Consider the following 22,044-nt stretch of genomic DNA (forward strand, 5'->3'; position numbering starts at 1 on the left):
TTGCAATAAGGTTGAATCACGATAAGAGAGACGCAGAGAATTTATTCATCATAGTATATCAACAATTGAAACATAGAATTCAAATTTTACATGACACAGAAAAGATTGATTTGATGCAGTACTAGAAACCAGGATTGTAATAACTACGGTTGTAACCGAGTCACAAGTCCATCTCACTTTTGTAGTTTTGACTCGAGTCAAGTCGAGTCATTTTCAATTCACCACCGAGTCATGTCCGAGTGGAAGTCAGCGAGCAGAGGGTCGAGTCCAAGTCATGGTATTATGACTCGAGTCCGAGTCCAAGTCATTGTGTTGACTGCTCAGTTTCCAGTTAAAGTGTCATTAAAATTACCTTTCCTACCTATGTTTGGTGATATCGAATGGTCAATTTTCCTCACTTTTAGCAGTTTCTGGTCACATTTTCAAGTACGAGTACCAATAGACGAGATCCAAATAGCGTGGTGACTTTACTATTCTTCGAAATTACGATGAAATGTCGTGCTTGGCCGCCTGAGTTTCGAGTCATATGACTTGGTTCGAGTCATGCGCAATGACTCGAGTCCTGGTCGAGTGAATACAAAAATTTCCGTTTTTCAAGTCGAGTCATCAGAAAATCGAGACTCGAGTCATTACAACGCTGGACTCGAGTCTTGATTTGAGTTGAGATTTTTCGGAGACCCAACTCATTTTTTTAAACTCAAGCCAAGCCAAGCCCGGAGCACAGACATTTGCCATTCTCATGCTTATAATGAACTAGGATTTGATGAACTGATTTCGATTCAGTACTTCTAATTCTAATCTAAATTGTAAAAAACTAATCTATTTTCTAATATGGTTTAGAAATGTCTGTATAATTCAAATTCTAGTATAATTTGGAAAAAAAATTGTAATCTAATTTGAAAAATCTGAACATTTTCTAATTGTCCAACTCTAGCGAGTCAGATACTGAACGACAGTTACCCATCTTTCTGGCTTCGGGCTTGCGGTTATAAACGTTCATATCTTGTGCATTGGCGAGGCGATCAACTTCTCCTGTAATAGATGGGAATGTGATAAACAAATCGGGTTGAAATGAGAGATTCTGCATTTCCAACGACTGTAAAATTCAGTCTCGACGATAAAGGGACAACTTACCAACAACTTTGCCCTGGTCGGTCGGTAAATTTTTCTTGGCCACCGTCGACTCCAATAGCTTTGTCTGACTCTCGGGGTCGAGAATGTCTCGATACTTTGAAACCATCAAGACCGACACGAAATACACGACGGCCAAAGCCAGGTCTTGCGCGAGCTTGTTGTCGTCCTGAAAAGAATTAGGTATTTCAGCAAACTTAGGATTAAACATCAATATAATTAGTTCTGGGACCGTTTTAACAGATAGCCAGCTTGGGTACTTGAAAGGAGGCAAAGATTACGAGGCCTTAATAATGAGGCAAAGATCAGATGTAGGGATCTCAAGCTCTGTGGTATTCAAAGTAGGTTTGTATACGAGAATGTAAACAAAACTTGACAACTTTACAACTTAATGTACTTTTTCGGACACTCAAGTAGGTTCCGCCTTCTGACACGACTCAAGCTGTGTGTTTAGACTAATTTCGTTTCACAGTTTGTATGTTACTAGCAACGCAGTTTTGTGGTATGTTTACAATACCTTTACGTGTGAAATTGTCATAAAAACCGGGCAAAATAGTCCCGTATACCCGTAACTGAATTAACTTTCGAAAACTGAACCAATTTGAAGTGCCTTCGGTAATTCTGCGTTAGTCGCAAAGACGCACTTCGCAATTTCGTAAATAGAAAACCCTGATTAACCGCAGAGTTTCGGGCGCTTCTTCGATATACGCCCCAGAGCAAAACAGTGCTCCCATGACACCAACAAATGTTTCCCACAACACAACACAATAAAATTTATAAACGTCAAAATAAATTGATTTTTTGGCCTTCGGAGAGTCGGATAGTAGGGTTGGGGGAATGGAGATATTAGGGTTGGGAAGGGGTGAGGTTAGGGGTTATTTGGGTTGGAGGTGGGTTAGGGTCAAAGTTGGATTTAGGTTATCCCAAGATTAGTGTTGGGGATATTATGATTGGGAGAGGGTGGGTTATTAGGGTTGGAGGAAGGGGATATTAGGGTTGGAGGAGAGGGGTTATTAGGGTTGGAGATGGGTTAGGGTAAAAGTTGGGGTCCCAAGATAAGGGGAGCGGGATACTAGGGTTGGAGGTGGATGTGGGTCGAAGTTGGGGTTAGGCTATCCCAAGATTAGGGTTGGGGGATATTAGGGTTAGATATCGTGTCCCTCACCCCAACCCTAATCTTGGGATAGCCTAACCCCAACTTTGACAATAAACCCACCTCCAACCCTAGTATCCCCATCTCCTCCAACCCTAATATCCCCACCCACCCTAATCTTGGGACACCCGAACCACAACTTCAACCCTGGTCCCACATCCAACCCTAATATCCGTCTCTCCAAAAACAAAACAAAAAATATTTTGACGTTTATAAATTTTGTCGTGTTCATGGGAAACATTTTTTGGTAACATGGGGATCACAGTTTCGATCTGGGGCGTATATCGAAGAAGCGCCGAGTTTCGACCAAATCTACTTTTTGGAACTGAGTACACGCCTTCAATCTCTACGTTCGCTCGAAGATGGTGTTGACATGCCTTGTAACTCGCTACAACTATTCACCGCGTTACTTCTTCAATACCAACACTGATAATTGTCGTAACAGGCCATAGTCACGATATGATTTCGCATGTGGCGTACAGAATACTTGAACCATACCTGATCCCTGTAAATAACAGCACGCAGCCTGTTGACATCAGAGTCTTGCAGAAGCCTGTTAGGATCTAAGATCGGGGTCGCCTGGTTTGACATCTGGGAGAGTAAGATCTCTGCCGCTTCAACAGCTGACACATCTGTCGCCTGAAACATCACATATTGCTATTTATTTTAAACGTTTTTTCTGTACCAGCAAATAATTGAGGTCACTTAGCGTTCTTGGATTGCTTAAGACAATCAGTAATTAGGGCTTGGCTTCATAAAGTATGGAAGATGTGGAAAGCTCGAACATGTGCCTTTTATACGACTACAAAGAAAAAAAGCCAGTTCCCAACCCTATCAATACAATTCGGTATCTTTGACCCTACCTCTTCCATCACACTTTGCGCTGTGGGTCGATAACGCTTTCACGGAAATATAATTTCCAGTAACGTGTAATTTCCAGGGTCGTAACCAAGTCACAAGGCTCCGAGTCACAATTCAATCTCACTTTTATAATTTTGACTCGAGTCAAGTCGAGTCATTTTCAATTTACCACCGAGTCAAGTCCGAGTCATGGTATTATGACTCGAGTCCAAGTCATTGTGTTGACCTCTCGGTTTCCAGTTAAAGTCAAACCCACTTTTTATAACTCTGTTTGGTGATATCGAATGGTTCGCATTTATAATATACTAATTTTTTTCACTTTTGGCAGTTTCTGGTCCCATTTCAGGTACAAGTACCAATAGACGAAATCCCAATAGTGTGGTTACCTTACTATTTTTCGAAATTAAAATGAAATGCGTGTCTTGGCCGTCAGAGTCTCGGGTCATATGACGTGGTTCGATTCATGCGAAGTGACTCGGGTCCAAGTCGAGTCAATAAACAGATTGACTCGAGTCGAGTCATTTTTGTATTTTGAGAAAGTGACTAGGGTCAAGTCGAGTCATCAGAAAACCGTGACTCGAGTCATTACAATCCTGGTAATTTAACACCGCAAATTTTGGTTTTTGTAATACTTCGGGGGTGGGAGAAATGAAAAATGTATCGAAACTACAAGGGGCGAAAAATTCCAATACTAAAAAAATCGTTGCATTACAAGACCCAGGCCTAGTAATCACGATCACCTTGTTATTATCCTCTTCCACAACAGCATGGAGAGGCACCGAATCGGTATCTGGTTCAATCGGTGTCGGAGGAGGCGTTTTGGGGATCTTGTGACGAAGGTAGCGGTTCTCCAGGCAGTTTCGGACGGCGCAGATGCACGCTGCAGGAATAAACAAATTTATTCACACGAAAAAGTTCCGCATGCCGTCAGGCTGGGACAGCTGGATAATTCTAGTGATCTAATTCTGTTAATTGTAAAGTATTGCCGGTATTTCATTTCATAACTAATTTGTGAAATGTTTCTATAGATGCTCCAATTTCAGTTTTACTCCGATATTTAATTTTTGTGAAAATGCTACCGGAGATCTGTATAACTGCCGTTCAAAAAAAAACTATTTCTTCATATTTCCCTGGCTACTTGATAAAATTGTTAGGTTGATTAAAAAAACGCTGCACACCAACTTTGGCTCCATTCCAACCAGTAGAAGCGAGATTCTTGCAGTAGAAAGTTTTGAATTTATCATTAAAAAACAAAAAATTAAAATTTCAAAATTTTTCTGCCGACCCCATAAAATTGTTAGGCTGTCAGTAAAAATGATGCACGCCAAATTTGGCTCAATTCCAACCTCTAGAAGCGAAGTTATTGCGGTCGAAAAATTTGGATTTGAATAAAATAGTATTTATGGTGACCAACTCTTTAATTATTTATTATAAAATAATTGAATAATAAATTTTTCTACTGCTATAACTTTGCTTCTACTGGTTGTAATTGAGCCAAAGTTGGTGTGCATCGTTTTTTTAATCAGCCTAACAATTTCATCACGTAGCCAGTGAAATCGGAAGAAAAAGTTTTTTTCTGAACAACCCCGTAGTCGAAACGAGCCAAGCTTGCTGTACAGACATTTGCCATTGTCGCGCCTATGAGGATGATCTCTGACCTGACATGCGCGAATTCGATTTTGTTGCATTTCTTTGTAATTCGAGATGTAATTCAAAATTCAAGTTTTTGCAAATTCAATCATGCTAATTCTCGACTAATTTTGGAGAAAACTGTTGCTACGAGTCTAATTCTTATCTGACTTGACAAATCTGAACATTTTCTCGTTGTTGCAATCCTAGTTGAAGTATCGTACCTGTTCTGAGACATTGCTTCAGGATGCCGCCGGGCTGCATGTTCTCGTCCTGCTCGATTTCCGAGAGATTCATCGTCGACGAATACGTGACGATGTCAACAATGGAGCTGAGCCGATTCAGCATCTGCCAAGCCATGTCCATCGTGAGTCCTTGCGACGAGTCGATGGTATCAAGCTCGTACTGAAATTGAATATTGAAAAATTAAAAATATTAATAACAATCGCATAAGAAATTTGGACCCCAACAAATATGAATTAATGATAATAATAATAACGAACGCGTAAGAAGTTTAAAGCAGAAACAAACAGGAGCTGCAAATTTGAAAAAAATTCGGAATTTTTATGAACAGTAACATAAGAAATTTGAAGCCAAAACAAATGACAATTGGAAATTAAAAAAAATTTGACATTTTTATGAACAATCTCATAAGTTCTTCGAATTCGATACAAATAAAAATTGGACTTAGCGATCGTCACGTTGCTGCAAGTGCAGCACCAAACCGTTCAAAATTAGCCTAAAACCTGTTAATGACTAGCTCAGTTGAATCTGAGAAGACTTCGACAGTACTAATTTGGCGGTATAATTCAGGCTAGCGACCAGCACATTTGCAATACTTTCAATAACTGAACAATCAACATCAAGTTAGCTGGTTTTAAGATGACTTCGCCTTGTAGAAACTTCAATAGAACCACAGAAAAAAAAGTGAAATATCAAAAACACAAATTTCCAATAATTACTTTCGAGATGCGTACGTTTGACGTCATTTTTGGTTCATTTTCACTATTGAAAATTCACGGAACAAAAGGCCAAGCGTTGACTGTTACGAGTCACCGTAATAAATCAGAACTTACGTTAGGAGATGTAGCCGACGACAAAATGGGTAAAATCCCTCCAGACGCCAAAATGAGATTGTCGATGTTCTGCGATATCAGGTGAACCGTGTTGTTCATGAACACCGTGTGCTGACCTTCGTTCACGGTGTCTGCGAGCGGAGTCTCCGAGCTACGTTCACAGGAAACATATGATAGCAGTAACATTTCTGACGACGCAAATAAACGAGAAATCACCTTTTCCAAGAATCAAACTCCTTCTCCACCATGGTGAGCAGATCGTTGTACAGGCGTAGATGAAAGGACGACCATTTGAATTCGGGTATGCGGAAAACGCTGGTACGCGGCCCCGGGCTGAATTGCCGCTGACCCTTCAAAGCAAATTCAATTTCAAGGGTGAAGCTGTGAACCCCCGGGGCGTGTTACCCTGATTCGACACGCTCTTAAACCAATCAAACCGGTTCAAGACCTGCTCAATTCTTCACCTACCCACTCCAAGATATCTCAAGCTGTAGTAGCCATAGACTGTTACAGTCTTTCTGTATGGATTGCCATTGTCAATACGCGTACATCGAGCTATATCTCAACTATATTCTCATCTTAGAACCTGTTCAAAGTGTAGTCGGAATACAGAAAAACCGACGTCTCAGGTATCGGCAACTGCAGACATGCTAAACCTTTCATGAACATGTTTTAACTAATCTAAGGAAAGGACGTAGTTTATTTTTGTCCTTGATGTTTTTGCGGCATAGACACCGACTCATGACACACATACACACGATCTGTGCATATGCATACCATGAGTGCATGATGTGCATATGCCGTTGGACAAGGAAGTGCAGATATAGCCTTCACGGCTTTTCAAGTCATGCACCACCCCTCCATGCTATCCCGGTAATGCATGAGCGCCAAGCAGGGAAGCCATGGATACCAGTGTTACTAATCAGGTCTTTGGTCTGACCCGGCCGGGAATCGAACCCACGACCTACCGATCAAAAAGCCGGACGCTTAACCATTAGGCTATCTTGTCGAAGATATTTTGTATCGTAGTGGTCATAGACTTTTGCGTTTTTTTGGGTGTGGACAACTATTATCAATAAGTGTAGGCTACATTACGTGGTTTGGATTTAGTGATTTTTGTTGCGCGAACTCATCGAAATTTTGGAATTGAGGTTAGCCGGCTAAGGATAAAACAGAATTGTAAATTTGGGTCCTCGAATATCGCCGCCACTTAACAAATGAGTATGACACCGCTTCTGGGGTTCGACTTTCAATTCAGTGACAATGTAAGATGTTACTTCATTGTTTTAAAAGCGCAATCTGCTCAGCAGTTGAAGTAACCACAATTATTCGGATTTTCATGCCTTTCCCCCCATATTTGGTGATATACAATGATATTTTTTCAATTTCCTACTAGTTGCTGACAATTACCCCTGACGATTGTCAGCCGAAAATACTCTGGTTTATTTCAATGTTACTATACTGTAAAACTTGTCGTAGCTGACGAACAGCATGAAAATCACACGTACCTGCACGGTAGACGACGTCATTTTCTGCCCATTTTTCTCAGTAGCTGTATCTCCTTTCTCCACATTTCCGCTTGCTTCCGCCCGTTCATCCTCAGCAGCCTTTTCCCCCTCCGTTTTCACGATGTCTTTTGCTTTTGCATCTGCCTCTGGCTTTTCAGATTCCGGCAACTTTACGCCGGGCTCCGATTCTGCAGACGGTTCAGCACCGGACTCTTTGGACTCTGAATAATATATTGATATTGAAATGAACCCGAATATTTTCAGCTGACACTCTTCAGTGACTAGTCAGAATATAGTATGTCAACAATCGTATCACAAATTATGACGTCTTGTGATGATTAGGGCTGTTTAAATATAACTTTTTTTAAATTCTACTATTTTTTTTAAATCCAAAATTTTCTACTCCAATAACTTTGCTTCTACAGATTGGAATTGAGCCAAATTTGATATGCATCATGTTTTTTAGAAAACATGACATTGACATGGGGTAGCCAGTACACTTTGAAAAATTTGATGTTTCATTTTATTAAATATATTAAAAACTTTATTCCACGGGTTGGAATTGAGCCAAGTTTGATGTGTAGCCAGTATAATTTGAAAGAAAAAGTTACTTTTTTAACAGCCATAATGCTGATACGACTGTTGACATAATAATATCAATATACTATTCAATGGCATATTGAAGTTCTGTACCTCCAGTAGTTTCTTCTTTCCCCACGTCTTTTGGGTCATCCGAAAGTTCGCCTGGCTTAACTGGTTCCTTTTTACTGTCAGTATCAACTTGCTTTGAATCAGCGGGTTCAGCATCTTGGTCTTCTCTTGTTTCTTCATCTTCCACTGCTTCTTTATCGCTCTTTTCCTCAATTTCTTCCGGGGCATCAACTGGTTCTTCGCTTTCGGAATCAATTTGTTTCGCAGGAGTGGATTCAGTATCTTGGTCATCCACTATTTCATCTTCTTTGTGACTTTCTTCAACGGTCTTTTCTGATTCTTCCGGTTTTTCTGCATCTTGAGATTCACCATCATCTTCTGCTGTATCGGTTTTTGTTTCGCCGACACTTTCGACATCGTTCGAAACTTGGGCGTCATCTTGTTCATCTTTGAATGATATATTCGTGTTGCAATATAGCCGAATATTTTCAGGGCTTGGACAGATAGATAATTCTAGTGGTAATAAATAATGGTGGTAATCTAATTCTAAACTAAAATCTGAAATCGTTCTGGTTTCAAGCAAAGGCGTTTTCAAGCACGTTATAGGCCTTGATATATAAAGTTATTTCCAATTCTCTACTAGTTATTGACGATTACCCCTGACGAGTATCAGTCAAAAATATTTGGGATCATTTCAATATGGATATATTATTCGATTGCATATTGAAGTTGTGTACCTCCGAGAGTCTCTTGTCGATCATCGGCGTCAGCAGAAGGATTCTTGACACTGTCACCTCCTGCTTCGGCATCGTCAGACTGATCAACTTCGTCGAGCTGCCCTTTAGCTTCAGAATCGTCTTGTGGGGAGTCGCTGTGAGAGATGTAGAAATGTAATGATTGATATTATTTCGATAGCAATGTTTCGATATTGTATTAATAAATTCAGACATACAAAAATTGACTCGAGTCCGACTCGAAGCAGTACAACCCTCGGGTTAGGTTAGGGTCATTGTTCATCAGGATTAGGACTAGGGGTCTTCCAAGTACCGCATTCCCAGGCAACCGAAGTAAGGCAGTAGAAAAGTTGGCAAAAATGTACTCGAGTACTCAATAAAAGTAGTGCTCCGTTACTGACCTTCTGTGATCGCTGTCAACAGTCCCATCATCATCATGAAGTGATTTGCGTTCATCATCGGCCACGGGATCACTGGACTCCACGGTATCTCCGTCTGTTGGTTCCAATTCGTGACGTGGCTCATTTGCCGGAGTCACAGCGACGTCTGTCTGTCCGTCGCTGTGAGCAGATGATGCTTTTTCCCGCGTAGACTCTTCAAAGGAGGCTGATTCTAAAAAAATTGTAGCGTTAGGTAAAAAAATGTCAATGTCAAAATTTTTTACAAGGACAAAATTTTTTTGCAACCTGCATTTCGTTTGTATCGTAGATCTTGCACTTTCGATGAACTTATCATTTGACATTTTACAGCTTGTAGCCTACTTTATAGGCCAACTGTTGCAGACGGCCCATTATCTGCTCATGATGAAGCATAAACATTCAATATGAAACAAACAGGTTGACGTGGTGTTATGCTCCACGTACCGCAATATCCCAACTGAAGCAAGACTGCGTGGGCATTGGTCTTATATCAAGAAGCGCATGATGAAAAATTGTGATGCAGCAACATTTGCAGAGTGAAGCAACATGGTTTGTCACCAGCAGTGTACGCACAACTTCAGTGTTGTCAGCCAACAACTGCTGCTGTTGAACGTTCTTTCTTCATTCTTGGCAAGCTACTTAGTAAGGACGGACACTTTCTACCCGAGAATGTAGGAAAGTATCTTTCGTTGTACTACAACAAATTTTATTTTATTTCTACTATAATACGTGATGCAGCTACTGGAATTCTTGATAGGGCCAGATTTGTAAAAAAATTAAGATTTTCCATGAAAAAATTTGTCAATTCTTCAGTCAAAAAAGTTTTTCCAGGCCAAACTACTTCGTAAGGCCAGACAGTTCCAACCAGAAATGAAGGTAAGTAGTACAATTCTAACATTATGTGGGAAAACACCTAATTAGGTCAAAATTAAGTTTTTTAAGGTCAAAAAATGTTAAAATTTTGATTTTTTTAGGTCAAAATTTTCCTATTTTTAGGTAAAAAAAACACATTAGTAATAACGACTCTGAGCTACTGCAACTATTTTTTTAATGAGCAACCAGAACTAGAACTACTCGCGTTTCCAAAAAAAAATAGAACTAGAACCAGAACTCAGTTTTCAAAATGTGCGACTAGGACTAGAACTACTATAAAGCAGTAGTTAGTTGGCTGTCATCTAACTAGATTGGTTGTTTGTACAAGTCTGTTGGCAACACCTCGACACAAGAGATCATACCCTCAGTAATGGCAGCTTGATCAGCTCTGTCATTCAATGAGACTGTCTGACTTGCAATGCCGCTTATAGCAGATACCGTCCCCAGCGCCTTGCTTCTTTCCTCAGCGCTTTTATATTCTCTGTAGATATTCTCCAGGTACTCGCGGTGCGCAGCAAAAGTGACCTGAAATATTTTGTTTTAACATCAAATAAGACACTCTCGGATGTACAGAACTTCAATTTACAATTGAATCTTATATTCATATTGAAATAAACCCACATATTTTAGCAGACACTTTTCGGGGGCAATCATCAGCTAGTAGAGAATCGGGAAGAACATTGTATATCAACAATCGTATAAATTTCAAATGACCAAAACAGTGAGAAACCAAAACAGAAAATAGCGACATCAAATAAATACGGTAATAATATTACATTATAGTTTATATTAGAAGTCATAGATCCAAGGCAGGTTTAGACTTGAGAATGTTAACAAACATAACACTATAGGTGGTCAATACTGAAACAATTTTATTCAAGAGTTTTTTTTTTATGTAAAACTACTTAAACTAAGAATTTTGTGAAACGTACAAAAGTTTGGGAATATGCTTACATCTAACACCACTATCACTTATCCTAAAATTACCAAATTCAAAGTGTGAGTATAAGTAGCTTTGCCTAGAAACTTGTTAAGTGGAAGAATTACACGAGTACTCGGTAAAGGAGCAAGGATTTCGTTACTGTCCCCTTTATTGAAAATAAGGGTCACCAAACCCAATTCATACCGCCAAATGAGTAAGAGCCCCAGGAAGAGTCACAAATCAAGCTGCCCACCTTGGAATGAACGATGGCAACAGTGTCGACCCACACTCTCCATCCGCCCCATTCCAACTTGACGGCGTGATACAGCAGGACGCGAAATATCTCAAACACCAAATGCTGGCACAAGTGTTCGTCTCTGCCTTTCGGACGGAAATAACTCAACGACAACATCCAGTCTTGCCACACCGATTGCTGGAGCAGGATTCTGAAACATGGTGGTATCATCATTTCATGCTTCGTTACTGCGCAGGGGGTTTGGATTTGAGTGCAAAACTTGTTTCGCAATGATTCGACTATTCGAGGACTCGATTCTATATCAATCTTAAAAATCTTAATTTTGGCAAAATTTTGATCTCATGTATGTAAACTAGGTGTCTTCGCACATATTGTTAGAATTGTACTTCTTATCTTCATTTCTGGTCGGAACTGTCTGTCGTTACAAAGAAGTTTGGCCCGAAAAAACTTTATTTCAACGAAATCTGGACCTATGAAGAATTCCATTAGCTACATCACGCATTATGGTGGAAATCATAAAATTTGTAGTACAACAAAATATAGTTTCCTACATTTTCGGGCAGAAAGTGTCTGTCTTAACTAAGTAGCTTGTCAAGAATGGAGAAAGAACGTTCAACAGCAGCAGTTGTTGGCTGACAACACTCAAGTTGTGCGTACACTGCTGGTGACACACCGTGTTGCTTCATTCTGACAATGTTGTCTACATCACAATTTTTCATCATGCGCTTCTCGATATAAGAAACAATGGCCACGCAGACTTGCTTGAGTTAGGATATTGCAGTACGTTGAGCATAACACCATAGTGTCCTATATGGTGTCGACACAGGCAAATCTCACGCCTCAGTGAAATTGTACCACGTCACAATTTCCATTTGGCTACAGGCAATTTGACGGTCATTTTTGACCGCCTTGCCGAGCATTAAATGTGGTAAAACGGGTATCAATTGAAAGCTGACTGGGACGCAACAATGTTGTCTGGCTCTTTCTCTCTTGAGCTACTCTCTCGTTTCGCCAGACAGCGTTGTTGCGTCCCAATGCCAATCTCCATAACAATGAAAAATTCGAGGCTGATTGTGGGAGTTCCAGGGCCATGAGCGGAATAAAATTTATATTTTCGTAATCAGTGCAGAGTCAGCTTTCGATTGATACCCGTTTTACCAAATTTAATGCTCGGCAAGCGGGTCAAAAATGACCGTCAAATTGCCTGTAGCCAAATGGAAACTGTGACGTGATACAATTTCACTGAGGCGTGAGATTTGCCTGTGTCGACACCATATAGGACACTATGATAACACCATGTCATCCTATTTGTTTCATTTGAATGTTGGTGATTCACAATGAGAAGTAGGCCTATAGGTAGGCCTATAAAGTGGGCTACAAGCTGTAAAATACCAAATGATACGTTCACCGACAGTGCAAAATCTACGATACAAACGAAATGCAGGTTGCAAAAAAGTTTCAACTTTGTAAAAAATTCTGACATTTTTTGACCTAACGCTACAATTTTGACAAAATTTTGACTTTTTTTTGACATGTCAAAAAAATCGCAATAGTCATGCGTCATTAAAATCCTGCTTACAGCAGAACATGAAGCATACAACAAACGGTAACAGTGCATCGCTCAAACCTACCTTCTATTAATCTGACTGCTCTCAAAGAGCTTGAGCAAGTCGTTCAGAAACAGGACTCGGACCATCATGACCGTGTCTCCCGCTTGCGGAAATTGACGGAGCAGATTGGCGATCACTTTCATCATCACTGAAGTAGAAATCAGGATAAGAATCGTTTTAAAGGCCACCATCTACAACCAGGACTGGTCAAAGTTGTCCGTGATGCTGCTCATTAGGGTCGTTCAAAAAAAACTTTTCCTTCAGATTTCACTGGCTGCTTGATAAAATTGTTAGGTTGGTTAAAAAAACGCTGCACACCAACTTTGGCTCAATTCCAATCAGTGGAAGCGAAGTTATTGCTGTAGAAACATTTCTAATTCCACGATTTTGTAATAAATAATCAAAGAGTAAGTCACCGTAAATACTATTTTATTCAAATCCAAATTTTTCTACTGCAATAACTTCGCTTCTAGTGGTTGGAATTGAGCCAGATTTGCAGTGCATCATCTGTAATCACAGACTAACAATTTTATAGGGTCGACAGAAAAATTTTGAAATTTCATTTTTTCATTTTTTAATGCTAAATTCAAAGCTTTCTACTGCAAGAAAATCGCTTCTACTGGTTGGAATGGAGCCAAAGTTGGTGTGCAGCGTTATTTTAACCAACCTAACAATTTTATCAAGTAGCCAGTGAAATCTGAAGGAGAAGTTTTTTTTTTGAACAGCTCTACTGCTTATGTTACTTATGACAATTTCATATATAAAAGCGGTGTAAACTTATCACAAAACTCCTTTCTACTAAATCTGCTTTTTAAAAAGTCAATAGTGTTGTTTAAAACTGCCAAATAGAAGAGCAAATAAGCAGCCCAAGCAGGCAAAACATATTTGAATTATGACACACAAGAAGTCCTTCATTACTGACCACCTCTGCCTATAACAGATGTGTAGAATATTACACACCCGGATTTTTTATCTTCGTTTGCGAGGTCGGTTCGCTGTGAGGTCTCTGGATGACTTGTGTCGACGGTTCTTCCGTGAGTAACTCATACATGGCGTTGTACATCGCGATCGTGATTGGATTGTCTTTGTTGCTATCGGAATGAACCAAGAGTCTCTCGCCGATCAGAGTAAACAGACTGTACATGTTCATCAGATCTGTTTTCCGCCTGAATACCAAATCACAATTTGAAGATATAATAGGAACAGAACTTCAATATGGAATTACATAGTATATTCAATTCATATCGTAATGAACCTAAATATTTTCTGCTGACAATCATCAGGGGTAATCAATCATCAGCAGCTGGTATGGAATTGGAAAGAACATTGGGATATTGGAAAATTCCTTAATTATCAACTTGTGAATAATACAATTTCACAGTGTCTTACTTTTCCGACAGTTGCTGCAGAAAGTAAGCCAGCAGTTTCACGGCGTGCACCCTGACCATTTCGGATTCGGACCCCAACAATTTGAAGATGACGGTGATCCCGTCGTGAGCATCGAAAACCGGAGTCACCGTGCCGGAATGCTCGGAAATCAGAGCCACCAGGAGTTGGAGTACATCCAAAACGTTTTCGTCCTTGAAACAAATGATTGGATGGTGGCACAAGACTGGCGCTAAAATGAGCACACTTGTGCTAACTACGGATATTCAAAATGTGTAACTAGAACTGAAACTAGAACTACTCACTACTGAAAACTCGCGACTAGAACTATCACTACCCACTTTTCAGAGCTCCCAACTAGAACTAGAACTATTCACTTTTTAAAACTAGCAACTAGAACTAGAACTACTCACTTTTCGAAGCTCACAACTAGAACTAGAACTATTCACTTTTCAATACTAGCAACTAAAACTAGAACTACAACTACCCACTTTTCAAAGCTGACAACTAGAACTAGAACTATTCACTTTTCAAAACTAGCAACTAGAACTAGAACTACTCACTTTTCGAAGCTCACAACTAGAACTAGAACTATTCACTTTTCAATACTAGCAACTAAAACTAGAACTACAACTACCCACTTTTCAAAGCTGACAACTAGAACTAGAACTATTCACTTTTAAAACTAGCGACTAGAACTAGAACTATTCACTTTTCAAAACTAGCAACTAGAACTGGAATTACGCACTACCGAAAACCTGCAACTAGAACTACAACTAGAACTATACACTTTTCAACACTAGCAACTAGAACTAGAACTACAACTACTAACTTTTCAAAACTAGCAACTAGAACTACAACTACTCACGTTTCGAAGCTCACAACTAGAACTAGCAACTAGAACTAGAACTACAACTACTCACGTTTCGAAGCTCACAACTAGAACTAGCAACTAGAACTGGAACTATTCACTTTTCAAAACTAGCAACTAGAACTACAACTACAACTAGAACTATACACTTTTCAACACTAGCAACTAGAACTACAACTACAACTACTCACTTTTCGAAGCTCACAACTAGAACTAGAACTATTCACTTTTCAATACTAGCAGCTAAAACTAGAACTATCCACTTTTCGAAGCTCACAACTAGAACTAGAACTATTCACTTTTCAAAACTAGCAACTAGAACTAGAACTACAACTACCCACTTTTCAAAGCTGACAACTAGAACTACAACTACTAACTTTTCAAAACTAGCAACTAGAACTACAACTACTCACGTTTCGAAGCTCACAACTAGAACTAGAACTATTCACTTTTCAATACTAGCAGCTAAAACTAGAACTACCCACTTTTCGAAGCTCACAACTACAACTAGAACTATTCACTTTTCAAAACTAGCAACTAGAACTGGAATTACGCACTACCGAAAACTTGCAACTAGAACTACAACTACAACTAGAACTATACACTTTTCAACACTAGCAACTAGAACTAGAACTACAACTACTAACTTTTCAAAACTAGCAACTAGAACTACAACTACTCACGTTTCGAAGCTCACAACTAGAACAAGAGCTATTCACTTTTTAGAACTAGCAACTAGAACTGGAACTATTCACTTTTCAAAACTAGCAACTAGAACTACAACTACAACTAGAACTATACACTTTTCAACACTAACAACTAGAACTAGAACTACAACTACCCACTTTTCAAAGCTGACAACTAGAACTAGAACTATTCACTTTTCAAAACTAGCAACTAGAACTAGAACTACAACTACCCACTTTTCGAAGCTCACAACTAGAACTATTCACTTTTAAAACTAGCGACTAGAACTAGAACTATTCACTTTTCAAAACTAGCAACTAGAACTGGAATTACTCACTACTGAAAACTTGCAACTAGAACTAGAACTAGAACTACAACTAGAACTATACACTTTTCAACACTAGCAACTAGAACTAGAATTACAACTACTCACTTTTCAAAACTAGCAACTAGAACTACATCTACCCACTTTTCGAAGCTCACAACTAGAACTAGAACTATTCACTTTTTAAAACTAGCAACTAGAACTAGAACTATTCACTTTTCAAAACTAGCAACTAGAACTAGAACTAGAACTATTCACTTTTCAAAACTAGCAACTAGAACTAGAACTAGAACTATTCACTTTTCTAAACTAGCAACTAGAACTGGAATTACTCACTACTGAAAACTTGCAACTAGAACTACAACTACCCACTTTTCGAAGCTCACAACTAGAACTAGAACTATTGACTTTTCAAAACTAGCAACTAGAACTAGAACTATTCACTTTTCAAAACTAGCAACTAGAACTGGAATTACTCACTACTGAAAACTTGCAACTAGAACTAGAACTACAACTAGAACTATACACTTTTCAACACTAGCAACTAGAACTAGAACTACAACTACTCACTTTTCAAAACTAGCAACTAGAACTACAACTACTCACTTTTCGAAGCTCACAACTAAAACTAGAACTATTCACTTTTTAGAACTAGCAACTAGAACTGGAACTACTCACTGCCGAAAACTTGCAACTAGAACTACAACTACCCACTTTTCGAAGCTCACAACTAGAACTAGAACTATTCACTTTTCAAAACTAGCAACTAGAACTAGAACTATTCACTTTTCAAAACTAGCAACTAGAACTAGAACTATTCACTTTTCAAAACTAGTAACTAGAACTGGAATTACTCACTACTGAAAACTTGCAACTAGAACTACAACTACCCACTTTTCGAAGCTCACAACTAGAACTAGAACCATTCACTTTTCAAAACTAGCAACTAGAACTAGAACTATTCACTTTTCAAAACTAGCAACTAGAACTGGAATTACTCACTACTGAAAACTTGCAACTAGAACTAGAACTACAACTAGAACTATACACTTTTCAACACTAGCAACTAGAACTAGAACTACAACTACTCACTTTTCAAAACTAGCAACTAGAACTACAACTATTCACTTTTCGAAGCTCACAACTAGAACTAGAACTATTCACTTTCCAAAACTAGCAACTAGAACTGGAATTACTCACTACCGAAAACTTGCAACTAGAACTACAACTACAACTAGAACTATACACTTTTCAACACTAGCAACTAGAACTAGAACTAGAACTATTCACTTTTCAAAACTAGCAACTAGAACTGGAATTACTCACTACCGAAAACTTGCAACTAGAACTACAACTACCCACTTTTCGAAGCTCACAACTAGAACTAGAACTATTCACTTTTCAAAACTAGCAACTAGAACTAGAACTATTCACTTTTCAAAACTAGTAACTAGAACTGGAATTACTCACTACTGAAAACTTGCAACTAGAACTACAACTACCCACTTTTCGAAGCTCACAACTAGAACTAGAACTATTCACTTTTCAAAACTAGCAACTAGAACTGGAATTACTCACTACTGAAAACTTGCAACTAGAACTAGAACTACAACTAGAACTATACACTTTTCAACACTAGCAACTACAACTAGAACTACAACTACTCACTTTTCAAAACTAGCAACTAGAACTACAACTATTCACTTTTCGAAGCTCACAACTAGAACTAGGACTATTCACTTTTCAAAACTAGCAACTAGAACTAGAACTATTCACTTTCCAAAACTAGCAACTAGAACTGGAATTACTCACTACCGAAAACTTGCAACTAGAACTACAACTACAACTAGAACTATACACTTTTCAACACTAGCAACTAGAACTAGAACTAGAACTATTCACTTTTCAAAACTAGCAACTAGAACTGGAATTACTCACTACCGAAAACTTGCAACTAGAACTACAACTACCCACTTTTCGAAGCTCACAACTAGAACTAGAACTATTCACTTTTCAAAACTAGCAACTAGAACTAGAACTATTCACTTTTCAAAACTAGTAACTAGAACTGGAATTACTCACTACTGAAAACTTGCAACTAGAACTACAACTACCCACTTTTCGAAGCTCACAACTAGAACTAGAACTATTCACTTTTCAAAACTAGCAACTAGAACTGGAATTACTCACTACTGAAAACTTGCAACTAGAACTAGAACTACAACTAGAACTATACACTTTTCAACACTAGCAACTACAACTAGAACTACAACTACTCACTTTTCAAAACTAGCAACTAGAACTACAACTATTCACTTTTCGAAGCTCACAACTAGAACTAGAACTATTCACTTTTCATAACTAGCAACTAGAACTAGAATTATTCACTTTTCAAAACTAGCAACTAGAACTGGAATTACTCACTACCGAAAACTTGCAACTAGAACTACAACTACAACTACAACTATACACTTTTCAACACTAGCATCTAGAACTAGAACTAGAACTATTCACTTTTCAAAACTAGCAACTAGAACTGGAATTACTCACTACCGAAAACTTGCAACTAGAACTACAACTACCCACTTTTCAAAGCTCACAACTAGAACTAGGACTATTCACTTTTCATAACTAGCAACTACAACTAGAACTATACACTTTTCAACACTAGCAACTAGAACTACAACTACTCCCTTTCCAAAACTAGCAACTAGAACTGCAACTACTCACTTTTCGAAGCTCACAACTAGAACTAGAACTATTCAAAACTGGCAACTAGAACTACAACTACTCCCTTTCCAAAACTAGCAACTAGAACTGCAACTACCCACTTTTCGAAGCTCACAACTAGAACTAGAACTATTCAAAACTGGCAACTAGAACTCCAACTACTCACTTTTCGAAACTCGCAACTAGAACTAGAACTATTCAATTTTCAAAACTAGCAACTAGAATTACAACTACTCACTTTTCAAAACTCGCAACTAGAACTAGAACTACTCAATTTTCAAAACTAGCAACTACAACTACAGCTACTCACTTTTCAAAACTCGCAACTAGAACTAGAGCTACCCACTTTTCAAAAATCACAACTAGAACTGGAACTACTCACCTCTGAAAACTTGCAACTAGAACTACAACTTAACACTTTTAGAAGCTCACAACTAGAACTAGAACTTTTCAAAACTAGCAACTAGATCTAGAACTACAACTACTCACTTTTCAAAATCCGCAATTAGAACTAGAACTACTTACTTTACAAAATTCACAACTAAAACTAGAATTAGAACTACTCGTTGAACAACAACGAACTACATTGGTAGTATGTACAAGTCTTAAAAGGCAGCTTTACTTCGTGCATAGTAATCAAGTAGCTCATCAGTGATTGTATTTCGTCGTCCAACGATCCTCCGGATCTGGTGATGATTTGTTTCAAAAACAGAAGAATGAACGCTCTCAAAGACAGAATCTCATCCCGCAAAGGCCGCTGACCATCTGAAACACGGTGGACATGTTTGATTGCAGAATTGGATAACTAATAATTCAAGTTGTTTAATATGACTAATTAAAGCAAAATTCCGATAATCTAATTATAATCTAATTTGTGAACCGTGTCTACGTTTTCATTTAAATTTTAATCTAATTTTTGGTTTTTCTGTCGTGTGAGATTTTGGTTGAAGATTTGCCGAATGAAGGACTTACAGCTTGGATGCACTTTGGAACAAAGATTTCAATTGCTTTATGAAATCTCAAAGGTCAATACATTTCGTTCGACTCAAGAGATAAGCCGAGCTCAAAGATCTGAAAACTTTAACATCAAGATAAAGCTGTGTTTCTTAACTTGGGTTAGCTGAGCCTGTCTCAGGGGTTTGCTGGTGGTTAAAACACACACCCGGCGCATACAGCAGAAGCCGCACTAATTTCCAGTAAATACTTATTATCATCTTTGCTGTTTTGTTCGATAATTATAATTGTTCAGTTAACATAGTTGTTGGTGCACAGTTCAATTTGTGTACCGGTATTCTATGGTAATGTAGTAGATTTTTGTTTTTGAGACTAGGCCACAATTTGGGATTCCCAATGGCTTGCAAATTAATGTAAGGCTTCGCCAAGTTCCTAAAGGTTACTTAGATAGAGTGACAGGTCATTCTAGCCCGTTGGTTCTCAACTTTTTTGCCTTCGCGGACCCCTTTTGGACCGCCACAGACCCCCAAAGTTTCAGTTTAAATTTAGCTGTGTAATCGTGCAATCGTCACGTCCTGTGCAAATATCAACTGTAGCCGAGTGATAAACAGCAACAGAATGACAATTTTTGAAAATAACATCACACTATATATGTGGAAGTTGGAAAGACTCTTGATCATTTCAAAGCAGAATTGTGAAGCTAAATTTCTTGAAAGAAAGGGTCGTGTCTTGAAAATCTGCGCCGTCTAAAATTTTTTCGTTCAGATTTCATTGGCTACTTGATAAAATTGTCAGGTCGGTTAAAAAAACGCTGCGCACCAACTTTAGCTCCATTCCAAACAGTCGAAGCGAGATTGGTGCAGTAGAAAGTTTTGACTTTACCATTAAGAAACAAAAAAATAAAATTTCCAAATTTTTCTGCCGACCCCCATAAAGTTGTTAGGCTGTCAGTAGAGCACACACAATTTGGCACAATTGCAACCACCAGATGCGAAGTTATTGCGGAAGAAAAATTTGGATTTGAATAAAATAGTATTTACGGTGACTAACACTTTGATCACTTATTATAAAATCACAGACTTAGAAATTTTTCTACTGCAATAACTCCGTTTCTAGTGGTTGGAATTGAGCCAAATTTGGTGTGCAGCGTTTTTTTTAACCAACCTAACAATTTTATCAAGTGGCCAGTGAAATCTGAAGGAAAATTTTTTTTTGAAGAGTACTAAATTGTATTTTTGCAAGCAATTTTCTTCCAAAACCCCAACAAAACATCTTTAAGCAGCAATATGCTTGTAGCAGTAGGCTACCGGCAATTAAAATGAGTTTGCTCTGTTCGTGTGAGATGTGCAGTTTTAGCAGTTATGAAGCGAAACTGCCTCGTGACTTCTCTAATTCAAAAAAATACGAATAAGGTTCCCAACCATTCTGCAAATTTGGAGGTTTCGCAGACTCCCGGTTGAGAACCACTGTTCCAGTCTTTAAAAAGGCGATTACAATACAATATTCCGTTATCCAAACTTACCCAAACCTTTCGGCGTGATACCGGAACGGTCTTGTGGATTCACAACCCAGTAATAATGTTTCAGAGAGTGCATTACAATTAACACGGTGCTGACGCGCCTCACCGTGGTCTGCATTGCGGTCGACATCACAAATTCAGTTGAAAGGTATGTGTACAGAGCAAGTTGCACCTGGATCATATAGAATGCAATATATACTTTGACTATTTCAAAAAAAATAATAATAATACATATCAAGTATAGTATATTGATTAGAGCTTGACCTAAATTATCGATTCGCCGATAATATCAAGTGATGAGTGAATATCGCACTTTGGAAGAAATATTGGTATCGGCCATTCGACGTAAAAGATATCGGCAATTTTCATGACATCACAGCATGGTAGTAAGGAATCAGATAACTACAATCTGCGTCTGCTGGACTGGAAATATTGATCTATTTCTAATAGCGTATAGGTGTTCACTAGGGCTCTTCAAAAATGACTTTTTTCTCAAATCGCACTGGCTACTTGATAAAATTGTTAGGTTACCTAATTTAAGCCTGCACGCCAAATTTGGTTCAATTCCAATCAGTGGCAGCGGAGTTATTACCGTCGAAAAATTTCGGATTTGAATAAAATAGTATTTACGGTAGGCACCACTATAATAAATAATTAAAGAATGGGTCACCGACTCACCGTAAATACTATTTTATTCAAAATCCAAATTTTTCGACGGCGCTAACTAGCTTCCACTGGTTGAAATTGAA

At 38.5% G+C, this 22,044-nt stretch overlaps 2 protein-coding genes across 3 annotated transcripts in view; one reads left to right on the forward strand and one right to left on the reverse strand.

Moving 5' to 3' along the window:
* The window catches only part of LOC145456710 (WD repeat-containing protein 19-like), a 392,619-nt gene that overhangs the window by 103,585 nt on the left and 266,990 nt on the right, over positions 1-22,044 (forward strand). The gene's annotated exons all lie outside the window — the stretch shown is intronic.
* LOC145457485 (neurobeachin-like) overlaps positions 1-22,044 on the reverse strand; it is a 76,543-nt gene that overhangs the window by 30,410 nt on the left and 24,089 nt on the right. For both annotated transcript variants that reach the window (XM_080335701.1, XM_080335702.1), the window contains 18 exons: positions 21,299-21,467; positions 19,445-19,587; positions 14,213-14,403; positions 13,784-13,989; positions 12,845-12,971; positions 11,211-11,403; positions 10,398-10,560; positions 9,145-9,355; positions 8,747-8,880; positions 8,052-8,456; positions 7,359-7,579; positions 6,067-6,200; positions 5,851-6,001; positions 4,999-5,179; positions 3,886-4,025; positions 2,783-2,923; positions 1,135-1,300; positions 961-1,032 (listed from right to left, as the gene is read on the reverse strand). In XM_080335701.1, coding sequence (XP_080191827.1) covers positions 961-1,032; positions 1,135-1,300; positions 2,783-2,923; positions 3,886-4,025; positions 4,999-5,179; positions 5,851-6,001; positions 6,067-6,200; positions 7,359-7,579; positions 8,052-8,456; positions 8,747-8,880; positions 9,145-9,355; positions 10,398-10,560; positions 11,211-11,403; positions 12,845-12,971; positions 13,784-13,989; positions 14,213-14,403; positions 19,445-19,587; positions 21,299-21,467 — 3,148 coding nt within the window. The remainder of the gene's footprint in view (positions 1-960; positions 1,033-1,134; positions 1,301-2,782; positions 2,924-3,885; positions 4,026-4,998; positions 5,180-5,850; positions 6,002-6,066; positions 6,201-7,358; positions 7,580-8,051; positions 8,457-8,746; positions 8,881-9,144; positions 9,356-10,397; positions 10,561-11,210; positions 11,404-12,844; positions 12,972-13,783; positions 13,990-14,212; positions 14,404-19,444; positions 19,588-21,298; positions 21,468-22,044) is intronic.

The sequence above is a fragment of the Botryllus schlosseri genome, chromosome 15, assembly GCF_051294905.1.
Source record: "Botryllus schlosseri isolate E-star chromosome 15, Bs_hap1, whole genome shotgun sequence".
Lineage (NCBI taxonomy): Eukaryota > Metazoa > Chordata > Ascidiacea > Stolidobranchia > Styelidae > Botryllus > Botryllus schlosseri.